Genomic DNA, 24,291 nt, shown 5'->3' with positions numbered 1-24,291 from the left:
CTGATTGTTTTGTTCCTCTTGCCACGCTCCATCCACACGCGGTGGGTGTGACATAGCTGCTGTGACTGGGGGAGGTCCAATTCACTTGAGTAAGTTTGTCTGAAAAAAACATCCTGGGCACACCTTAGAAAAAATAATTTTGTGCCAAGTGGTTATGCTCGCTTTAAAAGAGGATTATACAAATTCATGGAGGATGAGGGTATCAATGGCTACTAGTCACCAATGGCTGTGTTCTACCTCCTGATGCCCCTGAATACCAGTTTCTGGGAATTATTAACACTAGAATTACCAGGTTCAAGGCCTGAGATTGATCCTGTATCTTTAGGAGAAGAGAAAGTCAGCCAAGTGCAGGTGTTCTTACAACACTGTAATGAGAAAAGCCACAAGGTGGAATTCTCCCTTCCCCTAGCACAACTTTTAAAGATACAGAAAACCTCTTGGTTGCCAGGCCCGGCCTCCAAGAGGTCTTCTGTATTTTTAAAAGATGTGCAGAGGGAAGGGAGAATTCCACCTTGTGGTTTTTCTCATTACAGTGTAGCAAGAACACCTGCACTTGGCTGACTTTCTCTTCTCCTAAAGATACAGGATCAGTCTCAGGCCATGAATCTGGCAACCCTAATTAACACACATGTCTATTGGGAACCCAAGTGTGTGAACCGGTCACCCATGTATCCCATTAAACAAACCTCCTCGATAAACCAAGCACTTGGCCATACATACATACTCCATATGTAATTATTCCACAAGTCTGAGACCCGGCCCTGAAAGTAGATTCAGTGGCCATGCTCTGGCTCAAATTAAGCCCTGCTCCCACTATTATTTAATAAGAGACTTCTGTCCTTCAAATTAGAATAATAATGCCATTGTCAGTATGAGGGAGATGTCTGATTCTTGGTAGCTTACTGAGATACTGGCTTGGAGAGAGGTCATTTTCAGTACTCAGCCAAAGAGTTCCCACATGCATTAGCTATGGCAAGCATCCAAAAAAGCAATATGATACAGCCAACTGGTACTGAAGAACAGGAACAAGGCTGGTACTATGTGTGTTTGCTGCCTTGGCTGATGCATCCTTTCTTTTGTGATCTGAAACACTGGCAGGGGAAAAAAAGAAAGAACCATTTTTTTAAAAAAAAATGTAAAGTGGATTAGCTGGATAAAGCATGCTTTACAAAAATAAATAAATACAATGTATATTTATTCAGAAGTAGGTCTCAACAAATTCAAGAGGGGTTTACTTCTCCAGGTAAGTGTGAGCAAGATTGTAGCCTAACAGTGCAATCCTATGCATGCCAACTCTGAAGTAAGCTCTACTGAATTCAATAGGACTTACTCCCAGGTAGATATACATAGGATTGTGGCCTTATTCTGTTTTTGTTTCTTACAACTCTCCTACAGTTATGTTTTGCCATCTGAATATTACAATTCCAGATTGTAACACAGGTTACTACTCACATTTATGCATGTTATTCGCTTTGAAAAGCCCAATCTGCCATTCAGTAAAAACTCTCAGGGTGGTACATAATCAACTATTAAAAACAGTAAATATATTTTTAAAAAACCACCTGGCACAACATTCATGTTTGAATATCCTTGGACATATAATGCAAGAGCTAGATTAACATGCGTGTATTTGCAGAGAGACAGAGGACAGAACTCTTAGTACCTACAGAGAGTGTGTGTCTTTGCTATAAGACACATAGGTTATAGCTCTTCCAATGTTTATTTCCAGCAAGTCATATAGATGATTCTCAAAAAGACACCATGTGTTTCAATTGGCCAAGGAAGGTAGTTTAAAAGTGTCAAACAGTTACTGGGAAGCATATGTCCCCCTAATAGGAATAGTACCACATGTCTATAGAAGAGATCCATGTCAGCAATTACAGGAGCTTCCAGACAACCTGCTTATTGAGCATTCGTCCTGATATGTTTGCAGGGAGATTAGACTATGTTGGCTATTTAGTGAGCATTCTTTCCGGGACGTTAGATAACTAGGGCTACCCCACTGGTAATGGATAAATGAAGTTTTCCCCACTCTGGAATAGTTCATACTTGTCCTCAGGATGCTGCCTTCAATCTAGATTGATTCCAGATTGTGCTGTCCACAAGGGTGGTTCTGATTTACTTGTAATGCATTTGAAGTAATCCCTTTAATTAGGTTATCCATGTCTTTTCCTCCTTGTCCTAGACAAATGGAGAAGGAAGTGGTGATTGTAATCTTGGTATACGCCCGTCCACAAAATCATTAGGCAGGTACGGATACACCGCCCCATCGCTGGGACAGCCTGCATTGTTTTTCATCTGTTTACAAATGGACACCCTTGTTTTTGGAATGAAACCAGTTTCTCAAGAAGCACTTTTCGGGGCAAAAAATATGCAGTAGATCTAGATTGTGAGGACTACATAGAAAAAACTAGTCTCCACTGATTCTAGAATAAATGTGTCGTGTGTACATCTCACATTTTCCAGTGAATTTTCCATCACTTTCCTTCTTGCAAAAAGTCTGATCTTTTGGGAAAGAGGTTTGTTGCACAGGAGCTCCCAATAAACTGTAATTGTACAATCTGAATTTGCCAGTATGTGACTGAATCCCACACAACACAACAACTGTCTTTATGCACTTTAAGATCCTACTTGTTTGGTAGTCTGAGAAAATACACATAAGACCGCACTGTGAATGCCAGTCCCTTGGCTGAGATACATGTATTAAGTATCAAAATGCAAGAGTATGCCTCACATTTGGTAAACTTGGGAAAAGAAATGAAAGAAGGTCTCAACAGATGCCAGTTTTTGTGAAAGAAATCCTACAATCCAACATATTGCAGGTGATTTTTTTTAAGGGAGGATTTTTTAAAAAATCCAAAACACAATAGATCATAGGATCGCCTCATAATGAACTGTTCCCTAGCACCTGTGAAGTCCTCGCCTCTCTTGTTTCCTGTATTCCTTAGTGCAATCCACCCTTACTGGTATTATTAATTGGGCGTAAAGCACTTTGAAGGGGGCCATATGGTTGCCTAGTACAGCCTCCTGGATTCAAAGTCGACCAAAGTAAAAGTGGAATGAAATAATGGAAGAAATAAATGGAAGAAAACAATGGAAGAAATAAATAAAGCAAACTTACACTGCATGCATTGCTAAAACAAAACAACACCCTTGCAATCTCCGAGTGCAGAATAATTTCAACTGTGTGATTCTGGCACTCATCAAACTGGCTGAAAATCCTTATTCCACCCATAAGCATGCACTGAATGTCCGGGTGAAAGATCCAAGCAAGGATCCAAAAGGAATTTGAGCGAATGAAGTGGGGCAACTAATCAAGCCCACCGAGGGTCAGATGCAATAGCTTTCAGAGATATTTTGCCTCTTTCCAACTCACGCTACATCTATGACGTTTTTCCCCCCGTTCTTTTTTCAGACTCACTACAGCCCTCGTTATTTTCTCTGCGAATAAACATTAAAAAGAAACATCCCCCCAACATACAAGCCGCAAAACGGTCTGTCATTTCATGTGAGCGCACGAGGCGTTTTCGAGGAACGACAGCATGGCCCGCGAGCACAACTTTCCCCGCCCTTCTTCTTGACTTTCCTTCTTCAATCACAGAGGACACGGCGGCGGTGGCCGGCGACTTCCGCAGAAGGGCCATCTGACCAGGTGCTTCTGCCTGTGGGCTAAGAGCATGAAGTTCACTGACCTGAGATGCCTGCCCCGATCACCACCACGTCGCAGCTGAAGCTCATGGTCGCCCGGTCGCAGCCGATCTCGCCGCCTCCTTCGCCTGTCAGCGTCGCGATTGTCCTGCGAACAGGGCTGCCTTCTCCACTCGGGCGTAGCAGCAGGAGGGAACTTCTCCGCAGGGTCTCCCACTCTGATGCTCCGCCCCCTCCCCGTGGCGCCGCCAATCACGACGGCCAGGAAAGCTGGAGATAGTTCGGGGGGGGGGAGGAGTGGAGCGACGCGAGGCGGGCTGAGAAAGACGCAGGGGCTTAGTCTCTACCTAGTCCTAAGAAGAGGAGGTAGGCTTTCGCACTGCTGGGATAGGTTTTCAGGAGCCAACTCTACCTCCTCCTCCTGCTCATGTAGACAGGTGGAGGAGAGGACAGAGAGTTCAGAGAAGACCGCGCACCCAAATCGTTTTTATACAGCAAGGAGAGTGGCTGTATACTATAGCCAGTGTGGATTTTTCACATTCCGCAATGTTAAATTGAAAATACCCCCATGCCATTCTGATGCTTCCCATAAGCTCATTTCAAAACAAAACCTTACAGAATTTATAGTCCTGAACTCAGAAACGCTTGCTTAACAACCCTGTCAATTTTCATGGCAATACACAAAACAGTCAGAGAGAATCGAGAGTTCAATGTCTAATTTGAAAGAAAAAACCCAGTGCTCTTTTGGACTTTTTTCTGTCAGAGTTCTCATAATCTGTTGAAATTCATTAAAAATCAGCCACATTCACAGAGTACCTGTAATCCTATTACTGACTGTGCCCCCACACTCTGACCTTCAACGTCTGCAGTTTAAAAGTTAAAAAAAATGCCTGGCTGATTTTTAATTAATTTAAGAAATTTTGCATTGAACTGAATGATAGTGTCAGGCATGCTCAGTAAGAACCAACTGTCAGTGTTCTAAAAGCCAGACTCACAACTGCTGGGCTTGGCTAATCAGGGTGCCACACCCACACCAGACTTTGATTTCACTTGAGACAGTCATGGCTTCCCCCAAAGAATCCTGGGAAGTGTAGTTTGTGAAGGGTGCTGAGAGGAGACTCCTATTCCACTGACAGAGCTCCAGTGGCTAGACTGGTTTAACAGACAGCCACTCTGATTCAAGGTCTGTGAGGGGAACAGGGCGTCTCCTAGCAACTCTCAGCACCCTTCACTAACTACACTTCCCAGGATTCTTTGAGAGAAACTATGACTGTCCACAGTGAAATAAAGGCCTGGTGTGGATGTGGCCAGGGACAGCTTTAGTTTAAATTTGGGTGGGAGGCTACATGTGCGTGCTGTAGAATAAAAAGGTGAGAGAAACGCTGAAAAGCAATGACACTGTTCACAATATTTTCCTTTTGGAAAGGAAAGGAGCTTTCCCTCTGTCTAGTGCCTATCCACACAGTCTCCTCCCCTCCCTGCCCCTGCACCAGGTCAGTGTTGGACTATAACCTGGGAGACCAGGGTTCGAATGCCCACACAGCCATGAAGCTCATTGGGTGACCCTGGGCCAATCACTGCCTCTCAGCCTCAGAGGAAGGCAATGGTAAAACCACCTCTGATACCATTTACCGTAAAAACCCTATTCATAGGGTCGCCATAAGTCAGGATGGACTTGAAGGCAGTCCATTTCCATTTTCAAACATGTTTGCACAAAAATAAATCCCATTGAACTCAAAAAGTATGCAAATAAACCTACCCTCTCTTCTCCTTCCTCCTATTCCCTCCCTCTTGCCCCTTCCCTCCCCCTTCCTCTGCCCCTCTTTCCCCATCCCCATCCTCTTCCTATCCCCCCTTACCCTTCCTCCTCCCCTTCCTCATCCCCATGGTCAGCATGATTGCACGGGCGTAAATACCATTGAACTCTATAAGCATGCAAATGATCAAACCTGCCCTCCACTCCTCCTTCCTTTGCTCCCTCCAACCTGCTCCTTCCCCTTCCCCTCCTTCCCCTTCCCCCAGCCCCTCTTCCTCCTCCCCCATGGTCAGTTTTACCTGTCCTAACCATGATTGCATACGAGTAAATCCCATTGAACTCAATAAGCATGCAAAGATTAGACCTGCCTTTCCCCTCCTTCCCCTCTTCTATCCCTTCCTCCTCCCCTCCCCACTTGCTTCTTCCTCCTTCCTTTCCTACAACAGCCCTCCCTCCCTCCTGGTCAGTTTTACTATCCTAAGCATGATTGCATGGGAGTAAATCCCACTGAACTCAATAAACATGCAAATTATCAAGCATGTCCTCCACCCCTCCCCCTCCTGCCTGCTCCCCTCCCCCTTCTCCCCTCTGCCTTTCCTCCCCTCCCTCCTCCTCTTCCTCCCTTCCCCATCCCCTGTGGTCAGTTTCACCTATCCTAAGCATGATTGTACGGGAGTAAATCCCACTGAACTGAATAAGCATGCAAATGATCAATCCATTCCCAGCAAACTTGCACAGGTTCCCATTTCTTACCTCCCAGATTACAAAGCAGAGAAATTCACTAATAGGCAAAAAACCTTGCAGTTTAAGAACGTACCTATAGCCAACAGATATTTCTATCAAACCTTTAAAAGCAGGGAAATTGGGCAGCTATAGTGGATGCACCAGGGGAGCAGGAGACCTGACCTCTCTGAGATATTGGACTGCCCTACAAATTTGTCAAAATGCAGTTTGGGTTGGTCTTTCACAGTCCAATCCACTTCCTGTGTAGCTTGGAAGAATTTGGTAACATGTGCCTCTGAGCATATGGTGAGTGGTGGCAACACCTGCAATCAGCCCAAATAATAAAAACAAGACATGTGCTGTTGTGATCTTGTTTTAGCAGGGAGGAAGCAACATTATCAGATGGTCACTTTAAATATGTTTGATTTACTTTGCAATTTTAGTGAAGTTTCCTATGGGAAATCATTTTCTTTTGTTTCTTTTTCTGTGAATATGTGAAGCACAGCAACACTTTGCAAAATTTACACTAAAAAAACCCAAAAAATAATTGTGGAATAATGGCACTGACTATTCCACAGAATAGTCTCCTGTGGACATCAGGAATATCTCAGTCTGTACAAGATAAAACAATGGGAGGTGAACTGCATTCTAGCAAAATGCTAGGTGTGCTCTATGTTTTTAATTGACCATGCCCACCTTGCCTTAAATGAAGTGGTTTAAACATAGCAGGTGGAAAATATGCATCCTCTTCTTTCCAACAGCTAGAGTCATTGCTGAAGTAGCAACATCTTGTAATCAGTCTGATTTTACATCAAACTGTAGTTTCAGATTCAACTGTTAATGCACCCAAAACAGAAATAGTACATAACCTCCAATTTGAAACAGAAAAGGCTGTCTTCACCATCATATGACATTGACCAATAACACGGTGTTGAAATGAATAAAAATAAATTTGACCAGATTTCTAGGATGACTAATTAGGGAAATACAATTTTCTAGATTAGATTCTCTGTAGAAACCAGAGCTTGGAAAAGTTACTTTTTTGAACTACAACTCCCATCAGCCCAATCCACTGGCCATGCTGGCTGGGGCTGATGGGAGCAGGCCCACCCTTAGCATGTGTGGGGCCTGGGACAAAAGCATAGTTGCCCCCCCACACATTCTTTCTCTCTCTATATATATATTTATATATATATATATAGAGAGAGATTTTATTTACGAATATATGTAATTATGATATTTACATACGAGGCTAACAACCTATTAAATACAAATATGATTACCTTCACTTCAGGGAATAGGCCTCTAGTCAACCTGTTCCATACATATCCATTTCTTTACTGGTCTCTCAACATCTGTCTTCCTTTTGTTGATATCTGCTAGATATGGCAGTCTATTTCTAGGCATATTTTCCCATCTTTATCTTCCTAACTAAACAATTGAAAACACTTTGTGCAGAACCATTGTTTTAAATATTGAGGATGACAGAATTTAATCATTTCTGTAAATGTCTGGGCCTGGCTGCTTTGTTGATGGGCAATTACTTTCGGATTAAAATTAAAATAATACAAATATAAGAAACTATATATTTATTCTCAAAGATTTATTTTCCTTGCTTTCACTTCTGCAAAATCATTAATCAACTTGTCAAAATCTAGATTTTCACAGCTGATGAGCGGTGGCAGCACAGGGAAGCCACTGACTCAGTCACGCAGCCGAAGAGCAGGCAGGGGATTCAAACCTCCCGCCTAAAATCAGCTCGGGAAGCGGCTGGCGAGACAGCCACTGCACGGCTGAAGAGAGAGGAAAACCCCCGCCACAGCCCAGCTTCTCAGATTGCCAAGCGCGGGGCCTGGGGCAACTGCCCCGCTTCCGGGTGCCTAGGGGCAGCTCTGGATGGGAGTTTTAGTTTAAAAAAGTAACTTTTCCAAGCTCTGGTAGAAACATTAGTAACACAGGAAAGAAGCAAAGTAAGAAGAACACCAACAAACATACAAAAATATAATTCTCCATCTTTGAAGATGGGAGGTGTTGCCATCACTCCCCATATGCTCAGAGGTACGTTACCAAATTCTTCCAAGCTACATAGGAAGTGGCTTGGACTGTGAAAGACCAACCCAAACTGCATTTTGACAAATTTGTAGGGCAGTCCAATATCTCAGAGAGAAGGTCAGGTCTCCTGCTCCCCTGGTGCATTCACTATAGCTGCCCAATCTCCCTGCTTTTAAAGGTTTGATAGAAATATGTGTTGGCTATAGGTACGTTCTTAAACTGCAAGGTTTTTTGCCTATTAGTGAATTATTATCAGGGTTAGCTGGTTCATTGGTACTTTACTGTGCATTTGTATGGGGATTTGTGTGATGGAAGCTGCCTTGAAAGGGTTTGACCTGGAAAGGCAGTGTATAAATAAATTATACCATCAATTCATTCCATGGCGGCTAGAACCAGCAGACCGTCTCCCCTGGATTTAAATTGTGATATTTGGCTGATTAATAAAAACGATAATAATAGTAATTTGTATTCTGCCTTTCCTCCAAGGAGTTCAAGGAGGCACACATGATTTTCCTCCTCCCCTTTCTACAGCAATCCTGTGAGAGGAAGGTTGAGAGGCAATGGCTGGCCCAAGATGACCCAGTGAGCTGGCTGTCTGGGTCCGGAGGCTAGTACAGGACTCTATATCACACTGCTTTGGTTCTTCCTACTTTTATTGTGTTATTGGTTTGCCTTGCAACGCTTTTGAAATTTTCAGTATATTTGTACATTGTCCTGAAATCCATTTTTGAACAAAGGCAATTTATACATTTTAAAAATAATAATACAACATAGGTCACACTGTGCAACCTGGAATTACTCAGAAGAGCAGAAGTTTTACTTCTAACTATCAAGCAATGTGGAATACATTCTGAGTGATAAAAAAAAATTGTATGCCCATATTTTTACTGTGGCACAGGAACTGGGGCCCAACATCAGCTTAGCTGATGGGGAGAATTTTCATCCTGGTAGATGCCCCATGCCTTTCTTCATTCATGGATCATTGTCTATGAGTGTTTTTGTATAGCTGTTTTACTCCACAACCAAGCCCTAAAAGGTTATTCAATTTACCTTCAGATGTTAATATTAGAATTCATTTTTGCTGCCTCTTTTACATAGTTGCATTTGTACTGTTTTGATATGAAATCAATGTTTCAATAAAGATAGCTAAACTTAAAACAATGTCCACAGTCAGATGATCACATATTGGCTTCCTTAGGCAAGATATGAACGAGGTTTCTGCACATGCACTCAAGACCCTTTGCTCCTCCATTTGTGTGAGCGACCAAAATGAGTCAAATAGCTGCAGTTAAGTATAGCTTCGCATTATGTTCAACCTGTGAAACTATAGTTAACGCTTTCCAAACATTTAAACTGTTCCAAAGTTGGCTTATTATCCCAGCTTGTTTGGAAGCCATTAACCATAGTTTCCTGGTTCAAACATAATGGGACACTATAATCAGCTCTGGCTTCCTGGCTTGCTTCACGACTTGTGCAAAGGGAAGTTCAAAGCAGTTGTGTGCAGCTGCACACTGTTTGTGCATATTGCCCTATTAAGCCAAGGTATAATATTTATTGTGTGGCTACATCTGCGTTCAAGTTTACATTTTCCCTTATTTATTAAATACATACATACATACATACATACATATCTAGCCTTCATAGATGCAGTGATACTGCCTGAGGAAATACTTGATTCTTTTACAAGTATTAAACACACATAGCACTCCATTGTTCAAGTTATACTCTCAACTAGTGTTTGTGGTCTTTTTTATTATTAATAATGTGATCAAAACTCCAGACTCCTTAATAAACCATTACTCTGTCTTATATTATATGCAGTTTTTAGGCAGAGGCCAATCTATCTTTCTTTAAAGCATGATTTCCATAACTTTTGAAGGTCATAGTTTGCAACATCAATAAGGCATTGATAACCATTTCCTTTACAAATTGCATTATGAAGTGATCATTTACTTTAAGTATGTTCAAAGTTCTTTTACACAATGAGGTGATGCTGATAGCATGTGCCATAAGTGAATAGATAACCAACTTGCCAGCAGCTGTAATAAGAAGCAGTTTTACTGTACCTATCAGAATAAGCGCAGACACCTCCCCCTTTATGGGTTCAAAAACTCATTAAAGATTGGCAATGTAGCTATGGTGAAGCAAAGAGGGTGTATGCCCTTGGTGCATTCAGGAAGGAGTGTGAAATGAATGCCTCAGGTGACATAGTATATTGATAATAATTAAAATTGAATTATATAATGGTTTGGGAGGGTCTGTTTGAATTATTTAGACATTTTCAGATAGTAGATAAAAGCTAAGTATCAGCTTGCTCAAAGAGGGCAGCCTGCCAGGCAGAGTGATATTGTTGCAGTTTTTCTTTGGCTTTATACATACAGCCTACCATAGTAATGTACATTGAGCTTGTAGAAAGAAAAACAGAACATGTGACTATGACAAGCTTCTGTTGATTGGACAGCTAGCCTGTACAGCTTTGCACTTTTTTTTTCTTGGCATCATTGCAGTGCAAATCATCAGGAGCAGTCCATCTTGAGCAGTGAGAATTGCAGTGGCTGTACACTTAAAGGAATGTGGGATTCTTACACCATCACAGATTTGAACAATCAGTCCTTACCAGAATCAGTGCAGGACCAACACTTGTTTTATACGTAATATTGCATCTTGCTTGGAGGCTTCCCACTTTGGCCACTTTGAGAACAGGATGCTGGGCCTAGATTTGCCTTTGACCTGATCCATCAGGTCTCTGTTGTTAGGTTAACCTTTCCAAGCAATGCATCTAAAAATGTGATTTATTAGGCCTAGAGGTAAGACTCCAATTAGCAGTCTGGTAATAGGACAGGATGCAAAGAGGTATTTTATTTTATTTATTTGATTTATATCCCACCCTTCCTCCCAGTAGGTGTTGGTCAGTGACGCAGGCTGTGAGACTCACAGACAAGGTTTTTAGCAGAGAGAGAGAAACCTGAAGCAGAAGGGTTAAGCTGTGAGAACAGAGTGCCAGACTATCAAGGTCAGTGGCTGGCTGGGAGTGTGATAAGGTGGGAAACTTGCAGGAACTCAGAGTGGGGGAAGAAATGTCAATGGAGAGAGCTGTGTCTAATGTCTTTGCCTAGTAAAGACTCTTACAAGAAACTTGCCTGGCCTGTCTTATTCCTGTTCTATACGGCGCTTGAATTCAAAACCACGTTTGACCTATTCACGCACTCGCCAACAGGGGTTATGGGCCCAGCTTATCAGGCGTGGTAGCGGGTTCAAGAGCCGGTGAAGTGGCGTAGTAGCAGAGAGAAACAAAGCGCAAGTAAGAGGCAAGTAAGAGTGGGCAACATGGCTGTAAATCTATCATCCGGGATGCCGATGGAGAGGCTGAATGCTGTAAACTACTCCAGCTGGAAGTGGAGGATGAGAGCAGTTCTGATTAAAGAGGATTTGAATGATGTCGTAGAAAACCCCCCTCCGGCAGCTCCTTCAGCAGCGTGGCTGAAGAAAGACGAGAAAGCGAAGGCTTTTATTACTCTGGGGCTATCAGATTCACAACTGTTGCTGGTGAGTAATGAGCCGACAGCTAATCAGATGTGGGAAAAGCTAAAAGCCGCTCATGTTCAACAAACTGCGGGGAGCAGGCTGTGTTTAGCACGGAAGCTTTATCAGATGCGTTTTACAGATGAAGTGACTATGGAAGAGCATTTGGCTGAATGTCGTAGATTAAATGCTGAGCTGCAAGATCGAGGCGTGCAACATAATCACTTACAGATGGTTTATCTCCTGTTATCTTCATTGGATCAAAAATGGGACGTGCTGGTATCTAGTCTGGAAACCCAACCTGATGGGAATCTGACTTTGGACTTTGTGGAACAGAAACTTCAACAAGAGTGGAATAGGAGACAAGAGAATAAGAAAACAGAATTAAAAGAGACTGTGACTGTGTCTGTACAACACCAAAATCAAAGAAGCAAGCAAGAGACTAAAACATGTTATTTTTGTGGATCACGTGGTCATATACAGAGACATTGTTTAAAGAAGAGGAATTACAGAAACTTTGAAAGTCAGAGAGCAAGCGTGAACTTTGTTACTAAGGAGGACAATAAACTCATTAACTCTAAGTGGATTCTTGACAGTGGAGCGTCTAATTGCCTAATCACAGACTCTAGTTTATTTTACACTTCAAAGCCGACGCAGGAGAAGATTTATCTGGCTGACGGATCGACTCAGGACGCGATTGCAACAGGCACGCTGAAGATGGGTAATTTGGGAATTTTAACAGATGTATTATTGATTTCTGGCTTAAAATATAACATTCTATCAGTGAGAAAATTGGCTCAAATAGGTTGCAAAGTTACATTTGAAGGGGATAGATGTTTTGTGAGAAAAGATGGTGAAATATGCATGCAAGGGAAATTACAGAATCAAATGTTTATGGTTGAGTGCAAGCTTGATAAACACATGTGTGCTTGGATAGCAGTAAATAAAGAGAAACATGATAATTGCTTCCATGAATGGCATAGAAAACTGGCACACGCACATTTCCAAAAGATACAAAACACCCCAAAGCATAGTCAAGATTTGAAATTAACACAGAGGGCAGACATGGCAGCAACTATGTACTGAGTGGGAGGTGTGTGTGTATAATAATAATAATAAACTTTAATTTATAGGCCGCCTATCTGGCCAATGGCCACTCTAGGCGGCGTACAATAAAGCACGATAAAATACATGGTAAAATATGATACAATAAAAACAATATAACCAGTACAGCACAATGCAAAATTACAATATTTAGTAGAGTTGTCAGTAATACAATTCTGAAGCTAGTTCACCTTAGAAGTCTCAAGTTCATAAAGGCCTGATGGAAAAGCCAAGTCTTCAGGCCTCGGCAAAATATATATAAGGAAGGGGCATGTCGAAGATCTATTGGGAGGGAGTTCCAAATCGTGGGGGCCGCCACAGAGAAGGCCCTCTCCCGAGTCCTCACCAACCCAATCACTTTAGTTGACGGGACTGAGAGGAGGCCCTGAGTGGCAGATCTTGTAGGGCGGCACAATTTATGACGTTGGAGGCGCTCCATCAGGTATACTGGGCCGAAACCGTACAGGGATTTATAGGTTAATACCAACACCTTGAATTGAGCCCGGAAAATAACTGGAAGCCAGTGTAGATTGTACAGCACTGAGGTAATATGATCATAATGGCGGGTGTTCGTAAGTAGACGAGCCGCCGTATTTTGTACCAGCTGTAATTTCCGGACTGTTTTCAAGGGCAACCCCATGTAGAGCGCATTGCAGTAGTCTAAATGAGAGGTGACCAGAGCGTGTACTACGAGTGGGAGCTGGTGGACAGGAAGGTAGGGTTGCAGTCTTCGTATGAGACGCAATTGACCCCAAGCTGCCTGGCACACCGATGAAACCTGAGCCTCCATGGACAGCTTGGAATCAAGGATCACCCCGAGGCTGCGGACCTGGTCCTTCAGGGGCAATTTTACCCCATTAAATACCAGGTCGATGTTTCCCAACCCCCCCTTGTCTCCCACGAGCAGTACCTCAGTTTTATCAGGATTCAGCTTTAGCCTGTTTCTTCCCATCCATCCACTCACGGATTCCAGACACTTGGGCATGGTCTCCACAGCCGACTCTGGTGAGGACTTAAATGAGAGGTAGAGCTGAGTGTCATCCGCATATTGGTGGCACTGCAGCCCAAACCTCCTGATGATAGCTCCCAGCGGTTTTACATAGATGTTAAATAGCATGGGAGAAAGGATAGAGCCCTGTGGCACACCGCAATTGAGGGGCCAAGGGTCTGAAACCTCATCTCCCAATGCCACCTGCTGGTGCCTATCGGAGAGAAAGGAACGGAACCAGTTTAATACTGTGCCTCCTATTCCTAATCCCTCCAGACGATCCAGCAAGATACCGTGGTCGACGGTATCAAAAGCCGCTGAGAGATCTAGGAGGACAAGAAAGGTGGATTCTCCCCTATCTAATGCCCTCCTCATATCATCCACCAGACCAACCAAGGCTGTTTCAGTTCCATGTCCAGTTCTGAAACCCGATTGGTATGGATCTAAATAATCCGTTTCATCCAAGTGCGCTGACAGCTGATTGGCCACCACTCGCTCAATGACCTTGCCCAAGAATGGTAGATTTGAAATTGGGCGGAAGTTGTTTAAATCTTGGGGATCCAAGGAGGGCTTTTTCAAGATGGGCTTTATAATTGCCTCCTTGAGGGCTAATGGCAATACACCCTCATTCAAGGATGCATTTACCACCGCCTTGATCCCTTCGCCCAATTTCTCTTTACAGCTCATCAAGAGCCATGACGGGCATGGATCAAGGAGACAGGTGGTAGGTTTCACAGTTGACAGCACCTTGTCCACATCCTCAGAAGGAAGAGGCCGAAACCGATCCCATTGGATCACATTATGACTGGTCAACTCTGGTCCACTATCTGCATTCATGGTATGCGAAATCGAGCTTCTTAGATGTTCGATTTTATCAGCAAAATGCTTTGCTAAATTGTCACAGGAGGCCTTTGAGTATTCCAAGGGTTCCTGAGCAACTGGACCGACCAGGCTTCGGACCACTTGGAACAACCTCCCGGGACAGCATTCTGCTGATGCAATAGAGGCAGCAAAGTAATCTTTCTTTGTTGCCTTTATTGCCACATGATAGGCAGTGTGTAGGGTGGGGGTCCTCTGGCCTTCACTCAACCCCTTCCTACAACACACCATATTCCTGCAATGTGAACAATATAGAAAGAGGCATGCAGCAGCAGAAGCACACTCTCCCCTCTGTGCATTTTCCTGTAGTCCCACAGAGGCCATTACCAGGGTAAGGGAAAGGTGGTGGTGATGGAGGGGGATGAGGGAGAGAAAAGAAGGGGAGGTCACTCCTCATCCCTTTGCCTGAGAAAGACAGGGAGAAAAAGAGGTGGTGGTTGAGGAGGATTCCACCCTTGTGCTCACTGTCTTCATCCCTCTTCTCCCTCCTGTGGGACACTTTGGTGTTAGGGGACAAGCACCTAGAACAAACACACAGCCCACTTTACTCCAACCCTCCCTCCCCCTCCCTCTCCTCATGTCCCGCGTGCCCTCCCTCCCACGTGGCTGCTCCTCTTCATTTGCAGCTGCCACCACCTCTTACTTACTGCCTTCTTTTGACCCACCAAACCCCTCTCCCACCCACAACTTGACATGTCTTTCCTCCCTGTAACCGTGCCCCCTTCCTTCGCATTATGTCTATTTCTCTTTTTTGTCTCTCTCTGCCCATTTACACTCGCTACCCCTACCCCGGCACCCAAGTTTGCTCCTATTTTGATTTTGCATATAGGCTTGCACCATGAACCTTATTGGGCTTTCATTTCCTGCCAGGCAGATTTCTTTCTTCTGCCGCTGTTTCTCCTCCTGCATGCAAATCGTGGTGATGGCCAGAGCAGCAGCAGCAGGAGGAGTAACAATTAACATGTGGGGATCTCAAAAGTTTTTGAGGTTCCAAAGGGGGTCCCGCACTCATAAAGGTTGGGAACCACTGGACTACAACTCATATCAGTTCCAGACAGTCCCCACCCCTGAGTTTCCCCGTCCCCATTCTAGAAAGACACTGAATTTTTCATTCGACAACATTGTTTCAGAGCAAGTCGACTGTGGAAAAGTGTTGAGAGCCCAAGAATGAGGACAATAGCATGTGAGTGAGTCACAAAGTTATATAAGATTCTTGTTTCCGCATATAATCATAAGCCAAAACTGTGTGGCAAAGCAATGTGGAACTGGCTTGAGGGGCTATTTTAAAAAGAGATGTAAACATTTATACTGCTTTGTAAAAAGCTAGTGCTCAGCAAATATTGGTAGCGGAAGATAGAGCATGGTCCAGACAATAAGACCCTATGGGAAGAGAGGTAATCACAACAGCTGGTATTTTCATTCATGATATACTTGTTTGTTAACTATGGCATGCAGAGCAGACCCTTTTCTCAATCTGAAAACTACTGTTCACAAAACACTGTTATGGCTGAGATAAAGAGTTTTCATGGTTAGGACCCCCCTTCATAACACACAACCCTCAACAGACTGACTTTTAACAGCTACATGGCAGGCAGAATTTGAGACTGCCTCTGGATCTCTGAGCAGCATTGATGTATCTCTTGTGATTCTCCATGAAATGCAGGTTGCCTCCAACCTTAAGTTAGAAAAACCACATGCTAGAAATAACCAAGATACAGAAGGCAAGTCGCATTCATGTAATATCCCTCATCTCAGCTGCTAACAAGAACTTCCAGGGTGCCATCTCATCCATACCTCTTTCCTATATTAGGCCATTCACAATAACAGGCTCTGGAATCTTACTTTAAACTGCATAAAGACTGAAGGGACAGCATCATTTGGATGGGTTTGCCCTCTAACTAGAAGAGTAGTCATATCAGGACGCTCCAGATGCTGTCCTATTCATTGGGTTTTTTTTTTCAGGCAGCTCCCTTGTATCCACCACCCCCTGCCGCCAAGGAGGAGAAAGCAGGAGAGGAGGGCCCCCTGGGCTGAACAATAGAGTGGAGGCCTCACAACAACATCCCCAGGCAGGGCCAGACCACGGAGGAGGAAAAGTAACAGGAAGAGGAGGTGCTGCAGGGCAAGAGACAGGCTACAGGCTGGGATGGGTGAAAAATCTGCTTAATTCTGCTTGAGGAATTACTTTTAAAAACTGTGTTGGGGGCTGGGGTTAGCTAAGAGGGTGGGCAGGGTCATCACTGCAAGCTCAGGCTGCCAGCCAGCAGCAAGCTTTAGAAGAGACTGAAGCTTGTTTTAAAAAAAAAAAAGTTGTGGATGGAAGAATGGAGCAGTGGATGGGTCCCTACATGCTCAAGATGCTGTTGTCTGCCAGCAAAGTGGAGCTGGTGACAGGTGCTTCCTTGCCCCAGGGATTATCTTTTCTGAAGGGAGGTGCTCAAGTAGTGTGTGTCTGTGTGTGTGTGAGAAAGAGGGGTTGTGAGGGGTGTGGCTGGGAGGGGGCATGGCATGACTCGTGAAGGGACTCTGCACTTCTAAATTCGGCACTACACTACTGCCTCTAATTCACCCCTGAGACTCTGCAAAGAGCCCCCCCCCCGGGAACAGCAGCATAGGAACATTGGAACAATGGCAGCTGGTGGTCCCTGAACCTGGCGGGGCTGCTTTGGGACCAAAGAGGTCTAGCTTACCTGCTATTGCAATATCGAATGCTAGCAGAATGGAGGATCAGAATCACTAGTTTTTCAGATGGCTGCCTGTCCTATGTATGTATGTATGTATGTATGTATGTATGTATATATGTATGTATGCATTTATTTATATACCGCCCCATAGCCAAAGCTCTCTGGGCAGTTTACAACAGTTAAAAACATTAAAAACAAATATAAAAATTAAAAAAAAAACACATTTTTAAAAAGCAATTTAAAAACACATGCTAAAATGCCTGGGAGAAAAGGAAAGTCTTGACCTGGCGCCGAAAAGATAACAGTGTTGGCACCAGGAGCAACTCGTCAGAATGATCATTCCATAATTTGGGAGCCACCACTAAGGAAGCCCTCTCCCTTGTTGCCAGCCTCCCAGCTTCCCTCGGAGTAGGCACCCAGAGGAGGGCCTTTGATGTTGAGCATAGTGTACAGGTGGGTTCATGTTGGGAGAGGCGTTCCATGAGGTACTGTGATCCCAAGCCATGCAAGTGGTATCAAAAGCTGAAGAGAGATAGGAAGATGTAGGATCATACTCCCCTTGGCTCGCGCTTAATAAATATTATCCATCAGGGTGACCAAGGCAAATGTGGCCCCATATTCAGACCTGATTTCGGGCAGGAATGAGTCTAGGTAACCTATCATTCAAGAATTCCTGCAGTTGCCCCACCATGACCGCCTCTATAACCATCCTTAAAAGTGGGATATTTGCAGCTAATTAGTAGATAGTCTAGCACAATGGGTCCAGAGCTGGCTTCTTTAGGAGTGGTCATGCCACCACCTCTTTCAAAGAAGTAGGGACTATCCCCTATTGCAGCGGTGCATTCACCACACTCATGACCCAACCAGTCAAACCCCCTCTGCTAGTTCTATTAAGTCAAGAAGGATAGTAGTCAGGAGGTTGAGTGTAAAGCTGCAAATACCTTGTCCATATCATCAGGCTGCATACATTGAAAGTGATCCCACAACACATCACATACTGTGACACTGGACACTTTGGTTGGGACTGCAACAGCTGTCACTCTGAAATTGAATTTCATCCATTTAATGTGCCATTTAATGGTCCATTTAATCCATGTAATGGTCACAGCAGGTCTTCAAGGGCTCCACGTGTTTTTTCTCCACTTTAACCCCTCCAAAAAGACCCACCAGTCAGTTGCTTGAGAATGCAATGTAGGCTGTAAAGTATATCTTCTTTGCTGCCCACACTCCCACTTGATAGGCACTATTATGTGCACTAACCAGTGTTAGGTCAGCCTGAGAGCAAGATTTATGCCACTTGCACTCAAGTCTCCATCGAGCTTGCTTCATAGCCTGTAGCTTCCCAGAGTACTAGAGAGCCAATTGGGCTTCCCAGTGCCAGAGAGGACCCCTGTAGTGATCAAATCCACCACCTGTTTAATCTTCTCATTCCACAGCGAGACCAGGGCTTCAGCAACACTCCAGTGGATTTAACATGTTTCCCTGTCACTGTGAAGCATTGTTCATCAACATTTTAGCCAGTGCCACTACCACTAGAAAATACCCCCTTTAGTGAAAGTTGAAAGTATATTTTCCTACCCTGTGGCAATGGTATCCAATCATATTCTAGACAAGCCCCTCAGATATACTCAGAGCCAGGCTTTTGGAAGTACTTGTTTTGACATCAAGAGTGCAGAGTACCTGAGTTAATGGGGGGAAAATAAGAAGCAACTTAAAGACCTTGACAGTAACAGTTGCCAACTTTTTAAAAAAAAGATGTGGAAAGCCATATGCAGTACTTGCAAGCAACAGCCAGAAATCATTCTTGGGATACAGCATCTGAAGCAGAGTCTAAAATGGGTTATATGTTCTATTTCCTTTTCTTTTTCTTTTATTCTTGAAAGGCTTTCAGAAAAACTGAGCGTTATCATTATATATGAGCACCAAACAGAACACTAGTTTACCTGCTCAGAAGTAATAAAAAGACAAGATGTAGGAAGCTGCCTTATACCAAGTCAGATCACTGAACCATCTGACTCAGTATTGTTTACACTGACTGACAGCGACTCTTCAGGATTTCAGACAAGGAACTTTCCCAGCCCTACCTGGAGATGCCACTGAGCTATGGCCCTTCCCCACCAGATGCTTTGGTACAGTCTTCCCCTTTTCAGGCACCTCAGCTGCTCACTCCTATGTAAAAGCAAACATACAAAGAAATGGGAGCAAACAGGTGATGTGCATAAAGCAGAGAACCTTTGAGAATTTTTGTTTGTGCTGTTACTGGTGACACCGATTCAGGAACATTAAAGCACAATTGGGCTTTAATGGTTCCTATGGGTTTGTATTGCCAAAGGGCAGTGGCATCACTAGGGTTGGTGTCACCTGGTGCGGTAACTCATGGTGTCACCCCCATGGACCTCCTCCCGTACCAGACCATACAGAATCCTTAGAAATGTTTTTTGTACTAATGTTACTTGTAAATCGTAATTCCCGTATATCACTGAATGTAATGGCAATAGTAGTGACATAAACAACTAGCAAAATTAAAATTACACCTTTAAATTACAATATCATACGCACAGCCCAAATTCTTGCTCTTATCACTAATGGGAGTTAATTATCTTGCATATGCCCATAGTAAATTTTCAGATACTTTCAGACCCTCAGCAATTTTCAAGTGGTCTATGTAGAAGAAAAGTTTGGGAACCCCTGGTATAAGACATCTGCTTATGTCCCTATGCTGCTCTCACCCCTCATTTAGGTGCCTGGGATGCATGCGTGTGGACATACCTCCTTACAGTTATGGAAAGTGATTCTTAATAATAAGTCTCCAGACAAAGTTACATAGGTATTTATCAGTTGTTTAGTAGAAAATTCAGAAGTGCAGAGTCCCTTCATGATAGTTGCAGCCACATACACCCTTTTTTACTCCTGGATTAAGAATGAGATCTTTGTTAATGCATTCTCTCACAACAACAAACATCTCTAGGAGCCAATCAGCATGTAAGTGGAGAGCGTTAGCAATTGAGAAGAGTCTTCTCAGTGGCTGACTCACCTCCTTTCACTCTGATTGGCTCCAATCAGCAGGAAAGGCAAGGAAGCCTATTAGAAGACTCTTCTCAGTGACTAACACACTCCCTTTTCATGCTGACTGTAGGATGCTTGGAGACATAGGGAACCTGCTCCCAAAACAGCAGAGGGACTAAGATCCCCTGGGCGACTACCCTCCTGGTGCTTATGGACATGACCGTAATATATTTTGTGACGTGCAAGTTCGATATTATTTATTAAGTGTGTTTAGGATTACACTGATGGCATTCCCAAATATGTACTTTCACACAGACTTTGGTTTTCCATAACACAATGTTTGTCCAAGCCTCCACACTTGGGGGGGCACTACTTGCACACCCTTTCCATAAGCACATCAAAGTTGGATACACACCTGAACCAAGACCCAGACAAAAGGGCACTCAAAACAAAAAGGTAATTACAGTGGCTGAGTAGATCTTGTACAGTGGTTATACTGACTGGGCAGCCACTGTCCTTCACATTTTACAAAATACTTTTTCCTATACAAAGATTAACTTTCTGTGTATGAAAAAGTAATATATGAAGTGGTCTCAATAGTGAGAAAAGTAAACAAGTGAATGGTGATCCAAATGTTTTTCATTCTCACGTTATGAAGCTAGCTGCCAGATGATGTATCACCTTCCCTACGCATGCAGCGTAGACTGAAAAAACAGCACCCAAGCCACCAATACGTGCACATGTTCTTTCCAACATGAATCTACAGGTCTCAAAAAGTAATGTGTGACAAAGTCCTCAAACACCTTATAACATGCCTCAAACATGGTCTCTTGTTCTACCAGCATGCCTTCACACCATCACTTTGCCAAAACATAAGGATAGGTAAATTGCTTTTAGGGAGGTTCACAATTATGATTTCCTATTTATTTAATCTAAAAATATTTAAAATACATAAGAACAGCCAGGGGAAGATATTGGAGAAATATAAAATAAATACAAATTAAAAAGGGGGGGAGGTGAAGAGACCTTAAATGTGCTACTCACCATCTCTCAGCCTATCCTCCCCTCAGGATGAAAACAATGGAGAACCATGACCACCCCCAGGAAGAAGGGCACACTTAAAATGTAGAGGAAAAAATCATCTACAACCATAGTATGAAATTAAATACTTATTGGGACACAGTATGAAGAAATATTTATATAAACATGACTCTCAAATATGTTTATGAATTACACAATCTGTAAATATATTTATAGTGCAATCCGATGTTTGTTTGCTCAGAAGCAAGTCCCAATGTATTCAATGGGGTTTACTCAAACTGGGAAGTGTGCAGAGAACTACAGCCTCAAGTGATAAGGAACTTGTTGTTTCAACTTGTTCTTTTTAGTTGAGACCTTATCCCAGTCTGAGTCTGTGTTGGAATTGCTTTTTAATATGTTTTTAAGCCTTTTCTTTTTTTTAAAAAAATGTTTTTTTAAAGCTTTTAAAAAATATTTTCAAAGATGTTTTAATATATTTTAAAGTCTGTTTTTATGATGTTTTAAAGTGCTTTTAGTGCTTTTGTTTGCCGCCCTGGGCTCCTACTGGGAGGAAGGGCGGGATATAAATCAAATAATAAATAAATAAACTTCATTCACCCAACCTAAAATTCAGAATCATGCCTCTTTAGGCTGTTTTCCAGCTGTTTATTCTTGCTTTATGGTTATTGGATTTTAAATGGCTTTATTTCTTGTTGTGAGCTGCCTTGGTTTCCAACCCTACCTCACAGGGTTGTTGGAAAGACTACACACACACACACACACACACTGCAGATGTATAAATACATACAGCCCATATAATAGTTTATTGTCAAACCAGTTGGTCATTGCAGAAAAATCAGTATTAGTTTAAAAAAATCAGTATTAGTTTCCTACAGAATAAAAACTGTAATACCTAAGTAAGCCCTGCCTACTTGCTTTAAAATAGGTCTGGAAGGTGAGGGGGGGGGACAGAAACAGAACACAAACACAATTCTTTTTTACATTCACTCCAAAGTCCCATTGATTTTCAACACATTCATAACCATGTCTACTCAAAAGTAAACCCTATTGAATTCAGTGGGATTTACTCTGGAGATATGGGATTAGCAATGCTTTTACCCCTACAAAAGCAAGTATTGGGAAGGTTTTCAAAACACTGCCCAGGATCTGACTCCTACACACAAGAGGGGAAAAAACTGAAATGTATATACTTACCCAATTTATGAGATGTTCAGATAAACAGGGGGGGGATACCACAATTTTCTGGCCTTGCATTGAGGTTTACTAGACACTGCCACAGGTCAAACAAACACTTCACTGATTGGCTGCAATCCTGAACGGGCGGGGTTAAAGCTACGAAGTGCTATACAGTAGTTTAAAAAAAGATTTAACGGGGCGGCTGACGTTTTTATGTATATCTCGAGAACCGGACCACCTAGAAACTTAATTTTTTAAAAAATTAAAGCTGAGAATCACCCCCCTCTGATGGTGTCACCTGGTGCGGTCCGCAACCCCCTCGTGACGCCACTGCCAAAGGGGCAATAAGCAGATAATCTTATAGTCCTTTCAGTTGCTGTAGAATCCCCTTTAGTTGGCAACCTTCACAAACTCCTGATAGTCAAGGTGCATCCTCTCAAGGTCACTTCTTCTCAAGGTCTGTGCTGGGATCTCTCTTGAAAAGGGGCACTCTTAGGCTTTACATACTATTTCACTGCTGAAGCTTAGTCAAACATCATTCAAATTCCATTCTCATGGCCTTGATAGTATTCTGGCAAGGCCATAGGCTGACTTTTATAACAGGCTAAACCCTTTTCCAGTGGATGACCAAAGACGAGGGTTCTATATGTTCTTTAGGTTCATGTCTCTCTAGAGCCTTATATGCCAAACTTTGTTCTCACCTAAGTGAGTTCTGTTATGGAGAGCAGAGGACTGCCTAGGTAGACCTAGAAAAAGAAATCCTACCCAAGACATTTCTTGGGACTGAGGATGTATCAGGAAAAATAAAAATAGAATTCCACAGCAGAACGTAAATATATATATTTCTTTATTTATAAGGTCTAGACAGACCAGACATATGATGGCCTCAGCCATTACAGAAATTGTGTATACATAAGTATGGAATGTGTTTGGCCTTAGCCAGTAACTTAACAATTAAATAACCATATATTGCTGGCCATAGCCAGGACATAGAATTCTTAAACAAGCATATAGCTGGCTTTATAGCGATTAAAGATGCACATAGCTGGCTTTAACAATTGTATATTAATACATATTTGTAATGCAATTATACAGTTATACAGTACGTTATCATGGTTGGCGATCAACAGTTATCTAATAGCAGCCTTATATAATCAGCTTTATGCCAACAGTCGTACATATTTCTTATTTGTACAAACAGCCCCTTCTTAATTGTACAAACAATCTTTGACTTTCGCCAGAGGTCTCTTTAGCTTTAGCTAAAGGGTCTAAAAGCTTTATCTAATATTTCTTTTTATTTCAGGAAAAAGGGTATGAAAACTGAACCACCACATGTGGGGATATCTATAATTTCTTATACTTTTTATACTTTATAAACTGTATAATATTCCCTCTGTTGCCTCAGTTAGAGGTTTGCTTTTTGACCTTAGCCAAAAAGGTTTTGGTCTTCATATATTTACACTTTTTATTTCAGAAAAATAGTCTGAAAACTTTACCTAATGTTCCGTCTTTAGTCTCAGCTAAAGAGTTTGAAAACCTTTATTAATACCTGCCAAAATACACTACAATACAAACTTTTCACTTCAAGCAAAGAGTGTGAGAAGCTATGACATGGCACAGATTGCTTAGCTTTAGCATCAGGCAGCCTTTTTCCTTTAATCTCAAGGACAAGCTTCAAAACCATATCTTTAGCCATCATTAACAGGCTTTCT

The 24,291-nt window shown here is 42.7% G+C and overlaps 1 protein-coding gene across 2 annotated transcripts in view; it reads right to left on the bottom strand.

Moving 5' to 3' along the window:
* The window catches only part of LOC133385117 (amine oxidase [flavin-containing] A-like), a 72,037-nt gene extending 68,099 nt beyond the window's left edge, over nt 1-3,938 (bottom strand). The window contains exon 1 of one of the 2 annotated variants that reach the window (XM_061627490.1): nt 3,693-3,938. In XM_061627490.1, the coding sequence (XP_061483474.1) occupies nt 3,693-3,738 (46 nt within the window). In that variant the 5' untranslated portion in view covers nt 3,739-3,938. Of the gene's footprint in view, nt 1-3,481; nt 3,633-3,692 lie in introns of those variants that run through there. The other variant, XM_061627491.1, reaches the window with a different exon arrangement.
* Nucleotides 3,939-24,291: the final 20,353 nt, after the last annotated feature.

This window comes from Rhineura floridana, chromosome 5 (assembly GCF_030035675.1).
Source record: "Rhineura floridana isolate rRhiFlo1 chromosome 5, rRhiFlo1.hap2, whole genome shotgun sequence".
NCBI lineage: Eukaryota > Metazoa > Chordata > Lepidosauria > Squamata > Rhineuridae > Rhineura > Rhineura floridana.
Note: the sequence above shows the minus strand (reverse complement) of the source record. Positions and strands in the feature narration are given on the sequence as shown.